At 36.5% G+C, this 21,105-nt stretch overlaps 2 protein-coding genes and 1 pseudogene across 2 annotated transcripts; all 3 read right to left on the bottom strand.

The window, feature by feature from the left end:
* Positions 1 to 6,573: 6,573 nt before the first annotated feature.
* On the bottom strand, positions 6,574 to 7,443 carry LOC125478690. Its single transcript, XM_048587108.1, has 2 exons — positions 6,899 to 7,443; positions 6,574 to 6,802 (listed from the first exon to the last, which is right to left on the bottom strand). Exons 1-2 carry the CDS (start codon positions 7,380 to 7,382, stop codon positions 6,711 to 6,713), a joined length of 576 nt encoding a protein of 191 aa, XP_048443065.1. The 5' UTR covers positions 7,383 to 7,443; the 3' UTR covers positions 6,574 to 6,710.
* A 1,021-nt stretch (positions 7,444 to 8,464) lies between these two features.
* Positions 8,465 to 12,398, bottom strand: LOC125478677 (annotated as a pseudogene).
* Positions 12,399 to 14,743: 2,345 nt separating this feature from the next.
* On the bottom strand, positions 14,744 to 20,832 carry LOC103938896 (nuclear poly(A) polymerase 4-like). Its single transcript, XM_048587156.1, has 12 exons — positions 20,216 to 20,832; positions 20,051 to 20,128; positions 19,048 to 19,155; positions 18,781 to 18,843; positions 18,519 to 18,680; positions 17,727 to 17,840; positions 17,547 to 17,609; positions 17,122 to 17,451; positions 16,813 to 16,977; positions 15,912 to 16,724; positions 15,449 to 15,519; positions 14,744 to 15,358 (listed from the first exon to the last, which is right to left on the bottom strand). Exons 1-12 carry the CDS (start codon positions 20,348 to 20,350, stop codon positions 15,334 to 15,336), a joined length of 2,127 nt encoding a protein of 708 aa, XP_048443113.1. The 5' UTR covers positions 20,351 to 20,832; the 3' UTR covers positions 14,744 to 15,333.
* Between the last annotated feature and the right edge of the window lie 273 nt (positions 20,833 to 21,105).

Raw genomic sequence — 21,105 nt, forward strand, 5'->3', positions numbered from 1 at the left:
ATGTGGTTTACTTTTCTGTTTTGATTAAGAACTTGTTTATGTATGTGGGTTGAGGGTCGACACTTAATTTGCATGCCTAAACTTGATGCTAGGATATAAGGGAATTTCACCTAATCGTTATGAACTTATATTCATGAGTAGTAAAAATCGCTAGTCACGATTGTGTTTAGTAAACGCTAGGCTGGATTAACATGCGTATTCCATAGTTATGAATGCCTAGTCGATGTTTATGATTTCCGTTGAACTTAATGATCTTTGTTGAATGTCTCTATCATGCGTATTCCATGTTAGGGACTTTGATTAGGAATAATTTGGTTGTAATGCGTATCCCATTCAATCCAATGAATCTAGGGAAATCTGAAGGTTAATTTAAGCGTACCTAATTAACTTGGAGCATTGTCATTCATCGTTTGTTGAAGTCATAACTGGGAGTCAAATTATATGCTTATGTTCATGTGTGGATAAGGAACCCTCTAACTAGTTTTTCATCATTCTATTCCATCAATTTCGTTTGTACAATCTGTTTTGTTTCCAAGTTTCTGTTTTAGTTTTAAATTCGTCAAAACCAATCCCCCATTTATTTTAAAGTGTTAGATTAGTTAGAATTAAATTTAGTTTGTGTTTTTAAGAGTCTTGAGTCAAGTCTTAACTTAATTTCGTCCAAATTTGTGTTTGTACTCAAAACTGCCCAGAAAGTGGTTTTTAGGCAGTTTTGAGTGTTTTGGGTAATGTTTGAGTCTTTTGGTTTGTTTTAGTGTTTTAAAGTTTAGTTTTACATTCTTTGAGTCTAGTTTAGTGTTTTATATTACGTTTTTACGTTTTTGAGTCAGTTTCCAAGTGATTAACAATCCCTCCTAATCCCCGGTCCAGAACGATCCCTACTTATACTTATACTACAATTTGACAAAAAGAGGGTTTAATTTGTGTGCGTATAAATCTCGCATCAGACTCGCATTCGCTCGTTGTGTCGCTGACTTCATCAACTATTCTACCTCAACTGCTAAAGATCTAATGCGATGTTTTGTTTGAGTATTTCCACACTCAAGGGGGAGTTTTGCAGTCATATTTAGAATAGGAATGTGATTATGTAAATCTTAGTGTATCTAGGGATATTTTGGAATATTCTCCTTAGTAGATATTATCCTATTAGAGTTGTAATCCTATTACGGTAAGAATTTAACCTATCCTACTACTATAAATAAAGGCACAATGGGTGATACAACACACACCTCACAATTAAATCTCTTTTGCCGCCGGCCTCTCTCCCTTTCTAATCCTAAATATAGTTTAGTCAAATTGGCCTACAGCAAAGGGCAATTTATATAATTGAACATGGGCTTTATCACTTCTGTGCTTTTTCCCCAAAACCTCGATCAAATCCAATAAATGAATCGAAAAACTTACCTTCTCCACGAGGGGGCTTTCTAGTAGTGATATGAAAAACCTTAGTAGGCATGCAAACTGGAACGTTAGCACTTTTTATTAGAGCTTCACACGTTAATATATGTTAACCATAGCTGATCAATCTAATAGTTCTTGAATATGTATCTTAGAGAGAGAAATAAAGGATTGGAAGAGAGAGAGAGAGAGAGGGAGAGAGAGAAGAGGAAAATCTGTTATCTTTTATATTTCTTAATGAAGAAGTTATTACATCACACTTGTATATTTATAAGCAATAGAATCTAACAACCTTCACTAACTAACTCTACATATGAATGACAAGTGTCGCAATCTATATCCATTGAATATACTCTAACATCCCCCCTTAAGATCATGATTGAGTAATCCAAGCATGAGATTGTTGCAGTGGGTTTACAACAAGGATGCACTGAGACCCTTAGTAAGTATATATGCAAACTGCTCTCGAGAAGACACAAATTGCACTCCAAGTTGCTTCTTGACAATCCGTTCTCGAATGAAATGAACATCAACTTTGATATGCTTGGTTTCCTGATGCTGAACATGATTACAAGATAAGGCAATTCCAGATAAGTTATCACAAAATAGCACAGGAAGAGCAATGACTTTAATCTACATAAATAAAAGCAACTATTGAATCCAATCTAGTTTGTTGAAGTAGTGGACATTGTGCCTCTGTGGAAGATTGTGATAACATTTGTTGCTTCTTAGAAGACCAAGAAATGGGATTAGATCCTAAAAACACAACTAAACATGTGGTTGATCTATGATCATTTGGATCTTCAGCCCATTCAACATCACTGAAAGCTTTTAATACCAAATCCCTTTCTAAATAAGTAATACCATGATGCATTGTACCCTTCAAGTACCTAAGTATGCACTTGATAGCAGTATAGTGTGAAATTATTGGATTTTGCATAAACTGGTAGACTTGGTGCACTGAAAAAGCAATATCGGGCCTTATAAATGTGAGATATTTTAGGGCACCTACAATGCTTCAATATGCAGTGGGATTGTTGTAAGGAACCCCATCATCCTTGAGAAGCCTATTGTATGGTAAACTAGGTATATCACAACTTTTAGAATCAAAGATCTCAGTTTTGTATAGCAAATCCTGCACATACTTGGACTGAGACAAGAACAACCTAGCTTTGATTGAGGTGATTTGAATGCCAAGAAAATAGTGCAGGTCACCTAAGTCCTTTATATCAAACTCAGATGTGAAAGAGTTAATAACATGATGAATAACAGAGGAAGAGCTCCCTGTGATTATAATGTCATCCACATAGAAAAGTAAAATCACAATATCACTGCCAATCTTCTTCACAAACAAAGAAGAATCTGAAAACCAATGGTAGGTATAAATGCAGTAAACCTTTCATTCCATGCTCTTAGAGCTTACTTCAAGCCATGTAGAGACTTATGAAGTTTGCAAACTAAGTGTGGATTCTGTGCATATACAAAACCAGGAGGTTGAGACATGTACACTTCTTCCTGCAACAAGCCATGCAAGAATACATTTTTAACATAAAGTTCCCTTAATTTCCACCCATGATGTGCAGCTAAAGCCAAAGCCAACCTAACAGTAGTAGGTTTAACCACTGGACTGAATGTCTCTCCATAATCAAGTCCTGGTTCTTGACTGAACCCTTTTGCCACCAACCTAGTTTATGCCTGGCAATAATACCATCTGAGTTCTTCTTAATTTTAAAAATCACTTACACTCAACTAAGTTCTTCTATGAAGGAAGAGAAACTAGAGACCATGTGCCCTAAGAATGTAAAGCCCCAATTTCCTTCTGCATTGCTTTAAGCCAAACCGGAACCTTAAGTACAGTCTTGTATATTACAGGTTCAACCAAAGACAAATCAACAGTTTCAGAATCAGCTAGAACTGTCAATAAGGCCTTCTTCTTAATTATTCCAGTCTTGCTTCTAGCCTGCATTGGATGCTTATTGAGTGGAGTAAGGGGAATAACCATTTGAAGACTTTCAGGATCAAACAAAGATCCATAGGGAGTGAGGAGGATTCACTTGCAGTGCTAGTAATGGACTCAGAAGCAGCATAGGGTACAAGAATATGGGAGGGTAAAGCAACAGGTACAAATTGGGAACTAGGGACAAATAGTGAACTTGATGAAGATTGTGATGGTTGTTGTGACACAATATGGTAATGATGGAAACACTAGCACATTGTCAAGAGTTGTGACTAATAGTGGTGGTAAGACAACATATTCATCATTTTCAACTTGTGTGGAAGAATTAGAGGTATTATTTTAACACTGCATTCAACATAGCAATTAACAAATCTAGCAGGACATGGATGAGTACCATCAACAAATCCAGAAATTCCATGACCATCAAGTAGTAATTGCATTTGAAATTGCCAGTTCAAGTAATTAGAATCATCAAGTTTAACATTCACAGATGTAGAAACAGTGGAAATAAGCGAAGTAATCAGCGATTGAACAATCTACAGTTGTGAAGCAGTCACCATGATTGCAAAAATCAATTGATTCAGAGAAGAAAGAAGAACTATCTCACAAATCCTTTCAAACACTAATATCGTGAAGGACAGAGAATCGTAGTAGAAAACCCTACAAATCGAAAGGTACGAACACTGCAAAACCTAGAAATTGCGACAAAATTCACCAACCTTGAGAAATGAAGAAGAAGAGGAAAATATGTAATCTTTTATATTTCTTAATGAAGAAGTTATTACATCACACTTGTATATTTATAAGCAATAGAATCTAACAACCTTCACTAACTAACTCTACATATGAATGACAAGTGTCACAATCTATATCCATTGAATATACTCTAACAATATACATAGGGAATTGTTATTAGCACTCCAAAAATCTCATTCTACACTCCAAACTTTCTATATTAGGAAAGAAAAATACACTTAGGAGGAGTGTAGAATGAGATTTTTGGAGTGCTAATAACACTTCCCTATACATATCATAAAAACCATAATTAAATACAATTTAAACTAAATTTATTAGATATCTCTAATTATTCGACAAGAAAAGGAAATATAGGGCTGGGTTCGGTTGGCAAACTGTGCCAAATTCTTTGTGCCACCTGCCAACCATATATACATAATTACTGAAAATCAGTTACCGCTAGCCAACCGTCTTCTTGCAGTTGTCAAAAATTGGTTCAGCCAAAATTATTGGCTGGTTCGGTTGGTAAATAGGCACAACTGGTGGTTTGCAAATAAGCTACAAAAACAACAACTCAAGACCATGCACCGACCCGTAAACAACAAAGCAGAAAAGAGAAAAAGAAGTTGCTTGCTACTACTTTTCAATTGATGATAAGTCAACGTAATCATGACTTAAAAAATTAAAATGGAAATCAAATCAAAACTTAATAAGCCAACAACAATTGTCAGCAAACATAATTCAAATAGTTATAAGTTCACAAACTCAAAGGTCTAACTAATATAACTGTCTAAATTCAATTGTAGCAACTAATGCATTAACAAAAAACTCAACACTCAAAAGTATGGTTCTGGTTATAAGATCCCTTTATAACCAGGGTGGTGTGTGTTGAAGAGAAGAAGAAAACTGAGAGATCAAGGTTGCTCGAAGTCGTGCAAGAGTTAGAAAAAAAATTGAACCTTTATTTTTTAAACCCTAAAACTAAGGTGTCATTTATTTTTTAAAACCCTAAACTAAGGAGTCAAGCATATAAAAAATACCTAAAATATCTAAATAGAACAAATATATATATATATATTGGTTGGTATGGCATACTGTCGGTACACAAAATCCAATACCAAAGTCATACCATTGATTGTTTCTTCAGTATAATGCCAACCGATTATGAGCCAAAACTATATCATATCATTATGAACCGACTGGTATGATCGGTCGGTAAATCGGTTAATGGTAAAATTTCCCACCCCTAAGAAAATCGTCTTGAATCCAACTTAAAAGATTAATATTTACCTTCAGAGCCATAAACATGCAAGAACTACGAATTATAGAAGAAGAGTAAGAATGTACAAGTAATTGGGAAATAAAGGTGCTCTCTGTACCGTAAGTTACATTTTACATTCTTAAGTTTGGATGCAATTGCAACCTCATATATCATTTTAAAATATTTTAATTTCATATATTTACTTGTATTTTTTACAATTTCATACATTTTTTATATTTAAAATGTTAGTTTGACTATTAAATAATGATGTGGCAACTGCATGTTCTATATTTTTGCTGATGTGACAGTCAATTGTGCCATGTAGATAAAAATTAAATAATAAATAAAGATTTTATTATTTAAATAAAGCTAAAATGAAATTAAATAAAAACAAAAATTTAAGGAAGCTGAGGTCGCCGAGTTTGTCCTTCGACAGACATCAAAGTCTTAGAGGAAGCTAAGGTCCGCCGTGTTCTTGTGAGCCCAGAACACTTGGTAGGAAAATATGTCTGATTTGAGGCAATTCTATGCTTTTCTGTTAGAATGTCCTATGTCAATAATCAAAACAGGGAGATCAGTGGAGCGCTGATGAATCCTTCACGTGAAAGACGGTGATTGTGAAAGAGTGGGGGAAGGAAGGAGGAGGGGGAAGGGAGGAGGAGAGATGACAGAAGTAAACCTGAAAATAGGTTTCACGTTCCCAGCTAGATTTTAGGGTTTGTTCTCTTCTTTTTTTCTTTTTGATCTTTTTAATTATTTTGTAGTATTTTAAATGATGTGGATATTCAACTAAGATGCCACACAAGATGATAAATAATTGCCGTACATATAGATGGTAAGTGTGGCTTACTCTTAACACAACAATAATTTGATATTGAGCATGCCATTAACACAAACAATTCTAGCTTCACATTTATTTTCCATTTTAAACTAATTTGCCAAAGCATAGAACTAAAGTAAAGAAGAGAAGCGCAGATAGATAAAATGAGAATGTTAAAATTTGAAAATTGTCAATATTCTGTATTTATGCGGATCGAGGAGGTAGAAGAATTCTGAAGCTTTACCATAGCATTCAGAAATTTTTTACGGAAAACGATGACATATTTATTGATAACAGAGGTTACAAACAATAAAGAGTAAACAAATAAAAAACATAAACGATTATGTGAGACAGATTACAGATCGGAAATTACACAATATTACACAAAAGGAACTAATTAAATACCGAAATGTCCAGAAAGACAATAATTATCTTATTCAATTCATGATTAGACAAAAAGATTTCGTTAGTACATACGATATTCAGACCAATATTGTTTGGGAGTGGATTTCTCTCTAACATTTTCTACTATTCGATATCTAATTATCGATTCTAATTCTTGATATGCAGATATTGTAGCAGGTATCCAATTGGCTCTTCATGTTCTCTAAAATATGGTTCTTTTCAGCAACTGTCGAAATGTTAAAAGAAATATGCAATTAGATAAATAATACAAAAAGAAAAATGAAAGTGAATAAAAACCTAGAAATGAATTAAAAGAGCGTACCAAAAGCAGCGGCAGGATAAGTGGGTATAGCCTCAATGCAGGAAAGTAGACACTTTTTTAGTGATTTTGAACCTTCGTGAATAATCCTGCAATTAGAAGGGCAGGCCTCAAAGCATGCCCTTCTTAGTATCACCTTGTCGTTGGTGCAGTTTTTCCGGCATCTTCTCAGACATGAGTGTCCTTTTGGAGGAGTATGATGAAAAGGTGGAGGAGGTGATGACTTGGGGAAGACAGGTATAATGTCTTGAGAAGGTGGTGGGGTTACAGGGCTAGGGTTTCTAAGACGAGGTGGGATAACAGGAATAGGGTTTTGATGTTGTGGTGGGATTGCAGGACTAGGGTTTCGAAAGTTTTCGAAAGTTGTGAAGTCGGCATCAGTAAGTGAGTAATCGACAAAGTCCGGATCGACATATTGACCGATAACAACCCCAGCCATCAAGAACATCGTAACCACAAACCCTAAATTGCTTCCATTCATCTCCATAGTTAATCTTATCTCAGAGTCTCTCACTCTCAGTGTCTTTCAAAACCCACTACTGGAAATTTTTTGTGTCGTTGAGATATCGGTGCACACATAGCCCCTATTTTATAGGATTGGAAGCACACTATTGTATTAGATTGAGCCCCTAATTTATACACTAATTAAGGAAACCGATTAATGTCGATGCCTAATAGCTGATTGTGGACAAATTATAGGGTGTGATTGATTGTTAATTGACACCATTATGTTGATTGTCAATTCCTTCATTTACCTTCGACAGTTACCTCAATCAAACGATTAATGCATTTTGTGGCTTAATCAAAGGAATTAATAAAGCAATATGCGGCCGGATGTGTGGAATTAATTAATTTGTTCCAGTACAAACATACATGTGTTACAAGTTTTTATTTGTTTAATAGTTCTTATATTTTGTTAAATACGACACTCTAGTAGACGTGAACCTCCAAGCAGTAAAAGCCTCTGTAGTAAAAGATATTTTCTCCAATACAATGTACTCTAGTAGTCGTGAATAATTAAAGCAAAACACACCATAAATGCTCTTTAAGGCGTGCCTTAATTGATATTAGATATGGCGTTAATGGGGTGTTGTAATACTGGGAAAACAATTATGGCATACCTCCGTGTTGTGATTTATATTTGATACGAGTGAAACAATTACGGCATATGATGTACATCGTAAAAGAAGACTACGATCAATCATTATTGTTGATTTTGCATGGCATAGTTTAAATTTATTTTCCTTGCATTCACATGCATTTAGACAGATCTTACTCATTCAATTAATCTAATTGAAATAAAACAATCCACGTCGTATCAGAATAGAATTCACGTTTGCGTGTTGGAAAAGCTTCAACTTGTGATTCATAATTGTCCAATTGAGAATTCAATTCCAATAACTAATATTCCATTTGCCCTTTTTCTTAAGAAGGGTATAGACTAGTAGTTACGGAAATAGGTAATCTTGATGAATAGGTACAAATAGATAAGAGAATGGGTGTCTTGTTCTTCAATTGAATCTTTTTGGGATTCACTTATGTTAGTGACCCATAAAAATGCACGGACGGTAAATTTAGAGACTCGGGATCCCAAAAGTATATTGAAATAACGTCATGATTACAAGTAGCGTTTCACCACATTATTTTGAACATAAGAATTAAGAATTTCCACGAGGTAACAACGAAATGGTAATTTGCAGGCCGAAGCAGTATAGCATGGCCGCTTACAGGTCCTGCCTTTATACAATAAATCCACCTCTCTTGCACATTCTGCAAAGTCACAAACTAAAATTCACCAAAAAAAAACACATTCGGTAGGTGAATGAGCAGAGCAGAAGAGGGATGAAAAAAATGGGAGATGTTCTAGTTGGAACTTGGAGAAAGATTAAAACGCCAAAAATGTGAAACCTTCTTCAGCAAAAAGCTCTACTACCATCCTGATAAACTCAGGATTCATCAATTCCAGGGTATTGTGAGTGAGAGGCAGCGAGAAGGGCAGCTCCAATCCCAGACCCATCATTAGAGTGCTCAATAACAATAGTTTCAGCAACTTCCTCTCCAAGCAATTCTCGTAGAGTATTCTCCATGCACTTGCTATATTCAGTGTAATGCTCGTATAATCCACCATCCAAAGCTACCACTGTCTTCTTGTTTTCCCCATCCTTGACCGCGTCTCTTCCCAGCTTTTTCAGTACACCCAAGACTCCAGCAGCAGCAAGGCGTGCCCCACGTGTAGCAACTATATTGCAGAGCTCAACAATAACTTTTCTTACTTTAAGAGAAGTATTTGATATCTGAAACAGAATTAGAACACTTCAAAAATTTTAATCTACACAAACTTATTGGATTAGTATGGCCAACAACATTTAAAGTCATTCATGTGAAGATAAGAGCATCGTCCTTAGATTCAACCTCTTTATACGTCTTTCGAAGGCCACTTCTGATATTAATAGTTTAAAGTGAAAATTAAGCACACCTCCAATACATTCTTCAATTTTTCTCGTACCACCCTAAGATCAGAGGATGCATCCTGATGCATCGCAGACATGTCAGGTGTCCTGCATGATTCAAAGCTCACATTTTAACTGCTTAGCGGGAAACAAAATCCCAAAGGCTATAATAAATCCAAAGAATCTAAAAAATGTAAGGAAAGTAAAACTATATGTACTAAACGTCAACATATACAGCTACAACTACATAGTTGATGTACGGGACAACCTCAAATTGAAAGGAACTTTTAACTTTGGTGGAATAGTGTCACCAAAAAGGGAAGCTTCTTCAGCAATCCTACAAAGAACTCTGCGAACAATTTCTCCCAAGTACATTCCAGAAATTATCTTCTCAAAAATCTAAAGAATCAGTTCAACGACATTAAAATAAATGTATTATAGAGTTCGTTAGAAAAGAAAAGATAGACAAATTGAAGAAGTATATAAGTACAATCACCTGATCACCAGGGTTCAAACTTTCAGTATCCAATGAGTGATCATATTCTGTCAATGGAAGGTGAGCTGACTTAAAGTTACCCCATTCCATGTTGATAACCTACAGTCCACAGTCAGCAGCTTCGAAATTCACTTTATAATTTTCAGTTGCTATTGGTTTTCATAATCGCACAACCCTAAGGCTAAACAAAAGTTTGAAAATAATTTTTATTTTTTTTATTTTTTTTGAAGTAGTGAATATGAAATTGACACAAGTCGATGGCTGTGAAGCCGTGAAGGAGTTGCTAACCATCTCTCCTGATTTAGGTAGCAGACCATGCCATTTTGGTATTGCTTGTGCACGTTCCACATATGCTGCATTTGTCCCTGTACCTAAAATCACAGCAGCGACAACATCCTGATTGACATACCTACCTCCAGCTAATGTCCCAATTGTGTCATTAACCTGGTGATAAAGTGACCACTAACACTTAATTTTAAATTATAATTGATCTGAAAAAGCATTTTTATGTCGTACCAACGCAAAGCCAATAAATATATTCATAGAATCAACACAAAGGCCTTTTATTAATAACTGAAAATAACTCATCAAGTTTTACTTACCAGAGCAGATACACACATATCAAGGCCTGTTCTTTCAATGGCTTTACTGAGTGCAGCCACTACATCTTGGCCAACCTATTCAGCATCAAGAGTTAGTCATGAAGGTTGAAATACGAGTGCAAAACAGGTTTCGCGAGTTTAGAATATGTTTATTATTGCACATCATGCAATAATTTAAATACTAGATACTACTTATTGCTTCAAATGAACATAATATACTAGAGTATTTTGCACTGTTGAATGAAATGGCTGGCCGGGGAAATGGACTAGAGTATTTTTGCTGTGCATTGTTTATAGTTGATGAAGCTCACTGAAAAGACAGTAAGAAGTGACACCAACTACAATTGTTAAGAAACAAATGCTAACTTTAACAATTCTGAAGTTTCAGGATTATGAGGACAACTATTTCTCAGAAACTGAACCACAATCACTAGTTACTGATTCACGGAATTCTTTATCTTATGAATTCTAGGACTCAAGTGAAATAACTTTCTTTTAACAGGGGAAAGTGGAGTAAAATAGTAGCTGTAGCAGATGGACAAATGTATTACTAAATCCCTCGCACTAATATACCTACACTTTATAAGTGCTGATATTCACTTTCTTCACAAGAGATTACCATTGGAGAATATAGAAAACATTAAACTACGGAGAACAAAAGTAATAGAGAATTAAAGGAGCCAAAGTACTAAAGTAATGAGGACTGAACTGCATCATCTATAGAAAAGCCTTTCGTCCACTTAATAAGGGTCCCCTGAATTAATTGATGATTGCAGCACAGGGAATGAGAAGGTAAAACCTAGTTCCCTCTGCCTGCCAGGAGGGGGTTGATGATCTTGACCTTCTTTAGCAACAAACTTAGCAAGTTCTGCCGCAATGTAGTCAAAAAGTGCCTGAAATCACAATCATTCTTTAGATTTGAGAGGTGATTTCACACAAAAACATTAATTTACATTGGCTTAGTTAGCGATAATCTACTTACGTCTGAAGTCCCAACCATAAGATTTTCAGGAATTGAGACCTCAATAAATTCTTGACTAATAATTCCACGACCCTTTCCCCCCAAATGCACCCTCAGCACACGGAAGTTTGTTCCTCCGAGATCCAATGCATAAAACAACCCTTTCTCATTCCTGAAATAGGAAATAGAGATGTCAAAATCTGACAGCAGAAAATTTCAATATGACACAACTGTCCAAGTACTACGAAACAAACGCAATGTACAATTCACACATCAAATTCTACACCAAAATTGATCAAGAAGAGATCAACCTTCAAAAGCAAGATTTGGACAAAATTTGATCAACCCTTTTCGCAACTGCGAATATTTAACCGAAACCTTCACTTCATTTATAAAGAAAGATTAAAACTTTAGAGCTTACTCCAAAAATATACACCAAAGAGATCAAGAAATGGACTTTGAATCCAAAGATGGAGACCCAAATCAATATAAGCAAAAACAAAAGCTCCCCACATCAATCAGACCCAAAACAGATCAAACGGTACAAGTCGATCCAGAATATACATTACACATATATGCATGTCAGGAAATCAAAAGGGTCATTAGATTGATTGAATATCTACGTACCCAGTGGGGAGTTTGTCGACATAGCTAATGATCATCTTGAGCTTACTGCCTCCTTCGGAAGCGAGGCCGGCATGCATCTCCACAGCCATGGCGTCAGCCACCTGCCTCAGCTTCTCAGTGGGGGTGCCACACTTCTCCTCGAGCTCCTTGATGATGGCGGATGCCCGGGCCCACCGTCCCGAGCTCCGCATGCGGTGGCGCACCACCAAAACCGCCGCCACGGCGCAAACGGCCGTTGCGGTAACGATTATCACCGCCTTCCTCCCCATTGTTTCGGTTTATTTCGGGTTTGGAGTTGTTTGTGGACAAGTAAATGAAATGCTGTGTTTTTTTGGTTGGGGCAGTGTGATGCAAATTTTAACGGGTCAAAACAAAGCATGAATTATTAGATGGAAAGTTTTTCTTCAACAAATCATATTATTTATATTAAGGGGTGCGAATTAAGTTAAACTTGACAATGAGCTAACAATTATGTGTTTCAAATTCTTTTCTGGCGGAAATTAAACCTAAAGTTTCTCATTTACAAGTGAAGAAGATTACAACTACACCGTAGTACTAAGTAGCTATATAAAAAGATTTTAAATGAAGGATATGGATTTAGAATTTCCTATTAAATGGCTTAATGTGACTGAAACTATTAATAATTTTCAAGGTTCTAAAAGACACTAGGTGCTAGTTGAGCGGAGAGTTAGGCCTAGCGCCTAGGCGGCTAGGCAGGTACCTAAGCGGATTTAAGTAAATCTATTATATTTCGTGTAAATAAGTGTTTGTTTATACTTAAAATATATATAATTTCATTATAAACTACAAAATAGAATGACATATATATTAGGAAGTATTGGAACATAATGAAAACATAGGGAACATGCATATAATAAAATGCAAAATAAAAGTTATCTATTTTCTGTCTAAGTGGGTCGCAACCTAAGCGGGTTTGGGGGGGGGGGGGCTAGGTGGGTGTCTAGGCGGTCTAGGTGGGCACCAAAGCAGGTATAGGCGTCATTTCTTAATTTTCAAACGTCTAGGCATTAATCGGGGTGTTGGCCAACCCTCTAGCGCCTAGACGGAGATTTTTAGAACAGTGATTGTTTTAATTTCAATAAGGAAAATTTGTATACACATTTTTTTCTTGTTTTACATATTCATATTTAAGCTGACGACGAAAAGATGATTATATTGAATGTAAAGGGTAACTGAAATCAACTCCATCTTAATATAAAAATGATGGGGTTATGTTAAGAATAGTGAATGATGTGTATAACAAATTTTAAAAGTTAATGTTAGGGAGAACAAATTTTTTAAACCAAATTTATAAACTCAATGATGTGGTTGTAGATGATTGAATTATTACTAAGTATCAATTAATGTGCTTGTTTCTCATTGGTGACACATCATTCTATCTGGAAAGAGAGAATCTAAATTTGAGTCTTGGTAAGAACTGAGAAGTACCACTACACTACTAGTTGGTCGGTGTACTACACTAATAGTTGGTCAGTGTTGGAATCAAAATCATGCACTATCGTGGACGGAGGAGCTACACAAATGTTGATACCTATAAGAGGACAAATAACCACGATTAACCTAAGGTACTGATCAAAAGCTCTCTGACGGTCAAGCTAGTAAGCAATATTGAGACTCAAGCAGTAGGCAAGAAAATAAACAAAGAGCATGCATGAGTGAATTGTGTTTATTGCATCACCCAAGATGAACCCTAAATGAGAGTGTTTATACTAGTTGGGAAATAGATCTTTTAGGATATAAAATTCCTATTAAACCGGAAGAATCTAAGAGGATATCTAGGATTAGATATTGTGTCCTTTTAAGGAATATAATTACTTGCGGTGTATGTCAATCCTTATATTTTATGAATCTCCAAGGATATAGAAAACATGTATGATCCCCAGTGGATTAAGATTATGTGTCTTGCAGAGCAAGAATGGTCAATCTCAACAAAATGCGCAGACTTTGCTACCTTTACGGAGTACAACAAGATATGGTGGGATTGCTAGTTCGTTTAAGCAGCTCAATTTGATCGGAGTAGTTGAGTCCATAACCAAACTTCTAAAATACCTATATTTCAGTTTGTCTTATTTCGACCCTAAAAATTAGTCCCGCAACTGGTGTCCATGCGATCGATTTTGGCACCGAAGGCTGACAAGGAATTTTTCCTTTTTCCTACAAGTTTGGGTGGTTATCCTCTTTTTAACTTTTCTAGAAACCTCTTGAACTACTTCAGTGTGAGTTCAACATAAGAAAAGTCCGATTCGACTGTACACAAATAAGCAAATGCCAACATTGATAAAACCATTGTTTCCCAAAAGATATTGTCCAAACAATACAACCTTCAAGTTTGGCATTTGTTGGGAGATAAATAACCAAAATCGGACATTGTTGTCAACACGTGTATTTCTAACGGGAATTCAACCATATATTTGCACAATCCCAGTTAAAACTCTCAAATTCCAGGAATTATTTGGGTAGCTTGATTCCAACGAGGATAAAATGCTTTATCAAGATTCGAAATCAAGTCACAAACACCACGTTTATGAATCTCTTAAATCGGGGCGAACCGGACGGTATGGCGTCTTTAGTTCAATGCATTACAAGAGTGCAAACCGTACAGTATTCTGATTTTGGCAGGATTAATAAATAAACAATCTAAACCAGACATTCTCTCTAACGAACAAGTAACGAGAGATGGAGATGGGGTCGTTTTAAATATTCATTACATAGCATATAATGTACAAAGGTTTAGACATAACCTCAACAATGGTCCCACCCAAACTCGAAACAAAAAGGTCCTAATACCAGTGCACATTGAGCACATTACATAAGCCACACAAACATGACGACTGTTCCCAAAAGAAGAAACTATAAACGTTTTTTTTTTTCTTATTTCAATTTTTTTGGTTTTTTTCATGGATCTGGAGAAACCTAAGACGACGAAGGGTAAAAACCCTTTGCCACACCCGCCCAGACGACGAAAAGTAAAAACCTAATGCCTATCTGCAGAAGTTCAACGAGCACCTGAATAAATTCTCTTAAGACTCTTAAGAGCATCCAAGCTCAAAACTTAAGCCGATAAACATAATTCACACATGCTAAAGATGAAAATTGTACATAAAGATGACTTCCAGTTCGAATCCCCTGGCTTCATCCGCAAGGTTGTATAGACAAGCAAGCCTGGAAAAGAACGAAATGAAAGCCAGCAATAAAAAGAACACTTACCCGAGCTGCTGGCTTTCGTCCTCTCATTTTTTGAGTCCCCAAATTTCAGAGAAATCCACTAAGATTCAACATGCTCAGGCCGTTGATGTTAGGCTAAACCTGTCATTACCACAGCAAAAGGCGAAGCATAAAGATAAACAATACGTCAAATAATCAAGAAAAATGTATGTAGAAGTTCAATACACATGCCTCAACCCTGTTATTTGTTCTGAGTTTACTCCCTCGCTGGAATTGAGTACCATCCCAAATGCAGCGTTCACCTTCTTAGTCAAATGCAAAACAAAAATATAAAGATAAAAAGAAATTAGGTAGATTGGTCAGAACAAACTAAAGCTCCAAGATAAGAGATCTTAATGAAAATGAAAACGAGCTAGTTATGGTGCAGGGTATTCCCAAATGTCCAATGTTTAAACATGTGCAGCACAAATGAGGACCAACGCAGATCCTGGCAGGACTGGCATTAGTGTTCGAGATACCTCAGATGTTGCTACTTTTATGCCATTGGTGCATTTGGTCATAGAGTCTGAGTTAGATTGAAGAAATTAAGACGCCATCCAACTATCAGAATACTATGTTGCAAAAGAAAGCAACCAGATAATGCAAATGTTTCACCAAAAAACTGAGTCCAAGTAAAGGAACTTAAATCCAAAACCTCTAATGCTTCATGGGATCCATTTTGCTGTAGGTTTCCATTTACGCATCCATTATCTAAAAGACCCTTGGAGTCTGCCTCACATACATCACCCTGCAAATATCCTGGGTTGTGACTCCCAACACTGCTTCCGTCGACGCTCCTAGTGTTCCCTTCACAGATACCAGCCACTAATCCAAATCCAGCATCATCACAACTGCCCTTGCTTGAAAAATGTGTAATAGTACTGGAATTGGAGGCATATTCAGGTTCCATTTCACCAGACAGCGTTCTTTTATTTGACTCTACTACTTCCATGCTAAAACCTTTATCTGAAGGCTCTGGAGATGCACTGCTTGCATTGTGACTGATAATTACAGGAGAAACTGAATCATGGGGCGGAGGGCTAGTAGATTGCCGTTTCTGTGGTGTAGTATCTTGATTCACCTCCACCCCGTCAAGATCCTTCCTCTTCAGGTGTCTCTCGCTAGAACCACTCCCACAAACTTCGCCATCATTAGCCTGCTGCTGGGCGACAACTCTAGATGGTTGAGGTCGTTTACAACCATCAGGGTACACATAAAGAGGAAGTTGCCTTCTACGAACGTGAGAAACATAAATTTCCATCCCTGGTTTCCAAAACATGTACATATTAATGGAATGCCTGAACTTATCAACAGTCCCTCGTATATCAAACTGCTGACCCTGAACCTTTTCACCCTGTTTCCTCTGCAAACCCATAAAAAATGCACCATGTGCACATTGTTTATTCACATCAAAATATTCATGCGGATAAGGATGGCACTGTAACATCCCTAGAGTATCTCGTTCAATCTGCAAATGTAAAAGACACACCAAAATAAGAGCCACAAATATACTAACATTTCTATTTTTAAGAGAAGCCAAAAATAAAGATTATTACCATTAGAGTTAGTTGCCTCAGCCGAGATTCCACCCAGCCTTTCCAAGCACGCAAGTCATCAACATCAGCAGCAACTATATCAACCTGGAGATAGTTTTTGTAGCTTTCAAAGAACAAGTACGGCTCAAACAAAGCACACCATTGAGCTTTATTCAATTCCACTTCCTGGATTTAAAAAATTAAAAGAAAAAAGGATAAAATAGTCAGTCATTAGAGTTAGTTGCCTCAGCCGAGATTCCACCCAGCCTTTCCAAGCACGCAAGTCATCAACATGAAAAGGGCGGGCAAGGGAACAGAACAAGTACAAACCTCACAGATTTTGTTTCCGTAACGGAACTGCTCGACCATAACACGCAGAGTACTTTGTGAAACATTATAGCTAGAATTCATACAAGGGTATGCAGGAGTAATAATTGGCATATGATGAGTCCGGTCACGAGGATATTTGCGAGGGTCCCAAACAGAAAAGCCGAGTTCATCCTCTTCGATGGGACACAACATGACAGGATTTGGCCAACGCCACTGCGTATAGACCCTAAAGAATCGAGAAACCAGCATGCTGGGAACTGCATTGGGATAAAGCTGGCAAACCCGGGCAACAAGAAGAGCCCAGTTCACTCCGCCAAGAAATCCAGTAACCTTACATATTTTCAAAACAGGACGCAGTCAGCTTAAATGTTGAAAAATAACAAATAAAAAACATAATATAACTTATTAAGTGAGGAGGCACTCACATTGGAATAAACACCGCGTCTTTTTGCCCAAAACTTCAAGCATCTGAGTGTTGTACAAAAATGCTACAACCAAAAAAGTACCACAGGAGAGATTCAACACTCCAGTAAATATATGTCTTAACAAAATAAAAACCAGCAATTGGCAGAAAAAATAAACCCATTCGATAGGAAGCATTTCACCTCAACATTTGGAACAAGCTTTAGAATTTGATCAGCGACCCTGCAGCCATTAAGACTTCGAACAGTAGGCTCATCGATATCATACAACAGAGATACATCAGAAATGTCCAGGTCCTGTTTAATTAAAAAAAAAAAAAAATCTCTAGAGCGATTAGGCAAAAAATATGAAGAGGGTAAATGCCAACGCTACAAAAAAAAAAAAAATGTGATTAACATGACAAATTAAAACCATTCTAAAATGCAATGCACCTTGACAAAATGAAAATTAGCTAAAGAAAATAAGTAGCTGAACCTGGTATTGTACAAAACCTATTTTCCTACAAACACCGTAAAGGAATTTTATAAGCTAAGATTATTCATTCAGATAGCCAACTGAACACTTATATTTCTCTTGAATTACATGTGAAGAATGTTTTATTATATTTTTCTATGTACTGCAGAGTTCTACTAAATAGAAACAGCTAACGTATACATGGTTTGCATTCATTTTGATTTGCAGTGAAGGCACACAGGTCCTTATTCATCCAGAAGAGGCATCAAGGTAAGAACGAGACAAATTAATCTATCCAAGACAGCAAATGCAGTCCAAGCCTGTGGCCAACCCGCATGGGACATCATACAAATAACAAAAAGCAAACATAGAGAGAGGAAAAAGAAAACCCCTAAACCATCTCATCCACAAAATAGCACATCAACTTCAGAAAAAATAAAGTGTTGCACTTCAATAATTCCATGACACTTGGTTTTAATTTTTTTTTTTATTTTCAAGTTTAACAAGAGTTCAATACTTACTTCTGGTACAACCAAGAGAGAAATACTAGCATAAAGGAGGTCGATGGATATTCCGTCAAACTTAAATTTCATTACAGGAACATGAGCATCTGGAACTGGTTGCAGTTCGGTCACCTCTTCCATCTGAGCCAGAATGTTGTGCAATACAAAGAAAAAGTCTTCCTGAAGATGACATAACAGTACTGAATAAATATACACTCATACAGTGAACAATGACAAGACTCAGAACTCCATGGAAAACCTGTTTCCCGTCAATGGTTACCTCTCGATTGATATAGGATGGCCCAACACATAATGTGTCTATGTCAGCACCAGGACCATGCACCTACATAAAAAATAAAAGTGCGCAAGTAAAATCTGAACATGCAAAACCAAAATCATTGGCAAATAAGAATAACAAATTAGTAAAAGTTGATGGGGCAACATTAAAGCATTTTGAATTTCCAAGCATTTTTTCCCTCTCTCTCACAAACCAATTCAGACCACAAAAAGAAATTCCGCAAACAAAATCAAAAGCAACCATACTTACCCCGAGTCTATAGGAGCCAAATGTAAAAATAAGAGCATTAGCATCCTCAACCATTTGATCTGTGTATCCTCTCAAGCGAGTAAGTTGCTTCACCCAATCCTTGACAATCTAACAATCAGAAGATGGGGAATGGGAAAGTTGAAAATGACAATTCAGTAAAAATAAATTGATTATTATAAAAGGAACAAAAACAAAATGTCAATGCCGATTAACATATAAAGTAATCGCAGATCCCATAAGGCTGATATACCTAAAAGCATGACCTTTAATCAGAAACACATCAAACCCAAAACCATGACCTTTATTCCAAGGGAATGATTTTAGTAACAAAAATAGTTGCGTGTCCAGGCTATCATCCTGTTCATGCATACAAGTTAGCTTTTCCTACTTTATTAGTCATATTTTTTAAGGGATACTATAATTTATACAAGACACGTACTCTAACTTTACCTCTATAACCCTCCGTCTGCAACTTTTTACTCCTTTGAAGCTTTGACATCATACACTAATACAAGATCATTGCCCTTACTGAAGTCCAGAATATTTTCAGACTTTTCAGTCTTCTAGTTGTTCTTATTCTAAACATCAGAAAACCTATTCGATGTTCAGGTATGCCACAAAATTTAATTACACATCAAAACCCATTGGATATAAACACCATTCCAGTGCATATTTGTGTTTAAAATTGGCACTTAAACCGAAAAATTAGGCAACTTGGAATATATAGGACAAACAAATTTGATAATACTAAAATAAATCACACCTACAATTAGGACAAACAAAAGAAGGCAATCAACTGAGAGAGATTTATATTCTGCATATTAGATTCTGATTTGGAACATGGGTAGGCATCAAAACAATTATCAAAGTAATGACAAATAATTACTGTCCTAAACCATAAATTCCTAATCACTCTCTCCTATTGACTCAACAAGTCTACAATACTAAAACTGTATTAAGTGTTCATTAGCACACGATTTGTTTAAAAAGGGCAAATAATCACCTGCCCGATACGCCGAAGAACCTCCTCTCTCTTGGCAACTTCCTCTTTGCTCTCATAAAGCCCAGCTTCAACCAAAAACTTCAAACACCCAGAAACAAAATATTCACAAACAGAACATTAAGAACCAAAAAATAATCAATATTCCCAAAATTCGATAGCACAAACCTTCTCCAACTCCAATGTCCTCTGAATATCGACTTCGGTAGGCCCCGCAGTCGATATTGGCTTTGTCACTCCGTACTGCCTCGCCGCCGCTTGAGGAGGCGACAGCGGATCACTCAATCGCTCTGAACTCACCATCTCAGCATCCCAAAACGAATTTGAAAAAGAAGAAAAAAAAAAAGAAAAATCCTTTCGAATAAATATCAGAAAGCCCTAGAATTCCACTAGAAAGATAACAGGATCTTGAACCCAAACCCTAGAATCTACGAAAGGCGGAGAAAATAAGGCAGGACGAAAGGTTTTTAATAGTGAAGAAATACCCAAAACCCTAATAACGGAAGGAAATCGAAAGCCGACAACTTTCCCAAAATATCAGAATTTCGAAACCGAAACGAATTGGGAAATTTGCGAAAATTCAGATCCAAAACGGAACAAGGAAACCCTGAGGGATTCAATTCTACAGACGGAAAACAAACCCTAAAACGCGTCGGAAAAGAGAGATGGAGAAGTCAGAGAGAGAGATCGGGAGAGGTGTTGGTTGGCGGTCGGTTGGATTTTTTTATGGGTTTTTTTTTGTGTTGATATTTTTTTATTTATGATTTTTGTTTTATCTTGGGGTTTTATTTGCTTTTGAATTATGGGGCTTTTATATTTTAACGGCGTTGCGGTGGTTACGCGGGGCTCGCTTTTAATAAAGAAAGAAGGAAGCCTGGTGCGCTCGCGTTCCACCGGCACCACTGCACCGTATTAGTAACGTCAACTACAAGGAAACTCTCGTCACTTTTAACGGACCCTTCGGCCTCGTTACACGTGGCGATGTGGGAGTGCTCTTTTATTTTTTATTATTTTTTTTTTTGTCAAATTTTTCTAATAGCAAGTTGTAGGTAGATAAC

This window comes from the organism of the source record quoted next, unplaced genomic scaffold (assembly GCF_019419815.1).
Source record: "Pyrus x bretschneideri cultivar Hongxiangsu unplaced genomic scaffold, Pyrus_bretschneideri_v1 Contig26, whole genome shotgun sequence".
NCBI classification, from domain to species: Eukaryota; Viridiplantae; Streptophyta; class Magnoliopsida; order Rosales; family Rosaceae; genus Pyrus; species Pyrus x bretschneideri.

Bases quoted from the DNA above. Each gene is read 5' to 3' on its own strand.
- LOC103938896 (XM_048587156.1), bottom strand. From the start codon at position 20,350: ATGGTGAGTTCAGAGCGATTGAGTGATCCGCTGTCGCCTCCTCAAGCG. The intron at 17,610-17,726 runs GTGAAATGCTTC...TTTTGGTTGTAG, and splicing joins AGCTTGTTCCAAATGTTGAG to CATTTTTGTACAACACTCAG. The intron at 15,359-15,448 runs GCATGTGTATTG...TGGTAATGACAG, and splicing joins GAACAAATAACAGGGTTGAG to GTTTAGCCTAACATCAACGG.
- LOC125478690 (XM_048587108.1), bottom strand. From the start codon at position 7,382: ATGGAGATGAATGGAAGCAATTTAGGGTTTGTGGTTACGATGTTCTTG. The intron at 6,803-6,898 runs GTACGCTCTTTT...ACATTTCGACAG, and splicing joins TTATCCTGCCGCTGCTTTTG to TTGCTGAAAAGAACCATATT.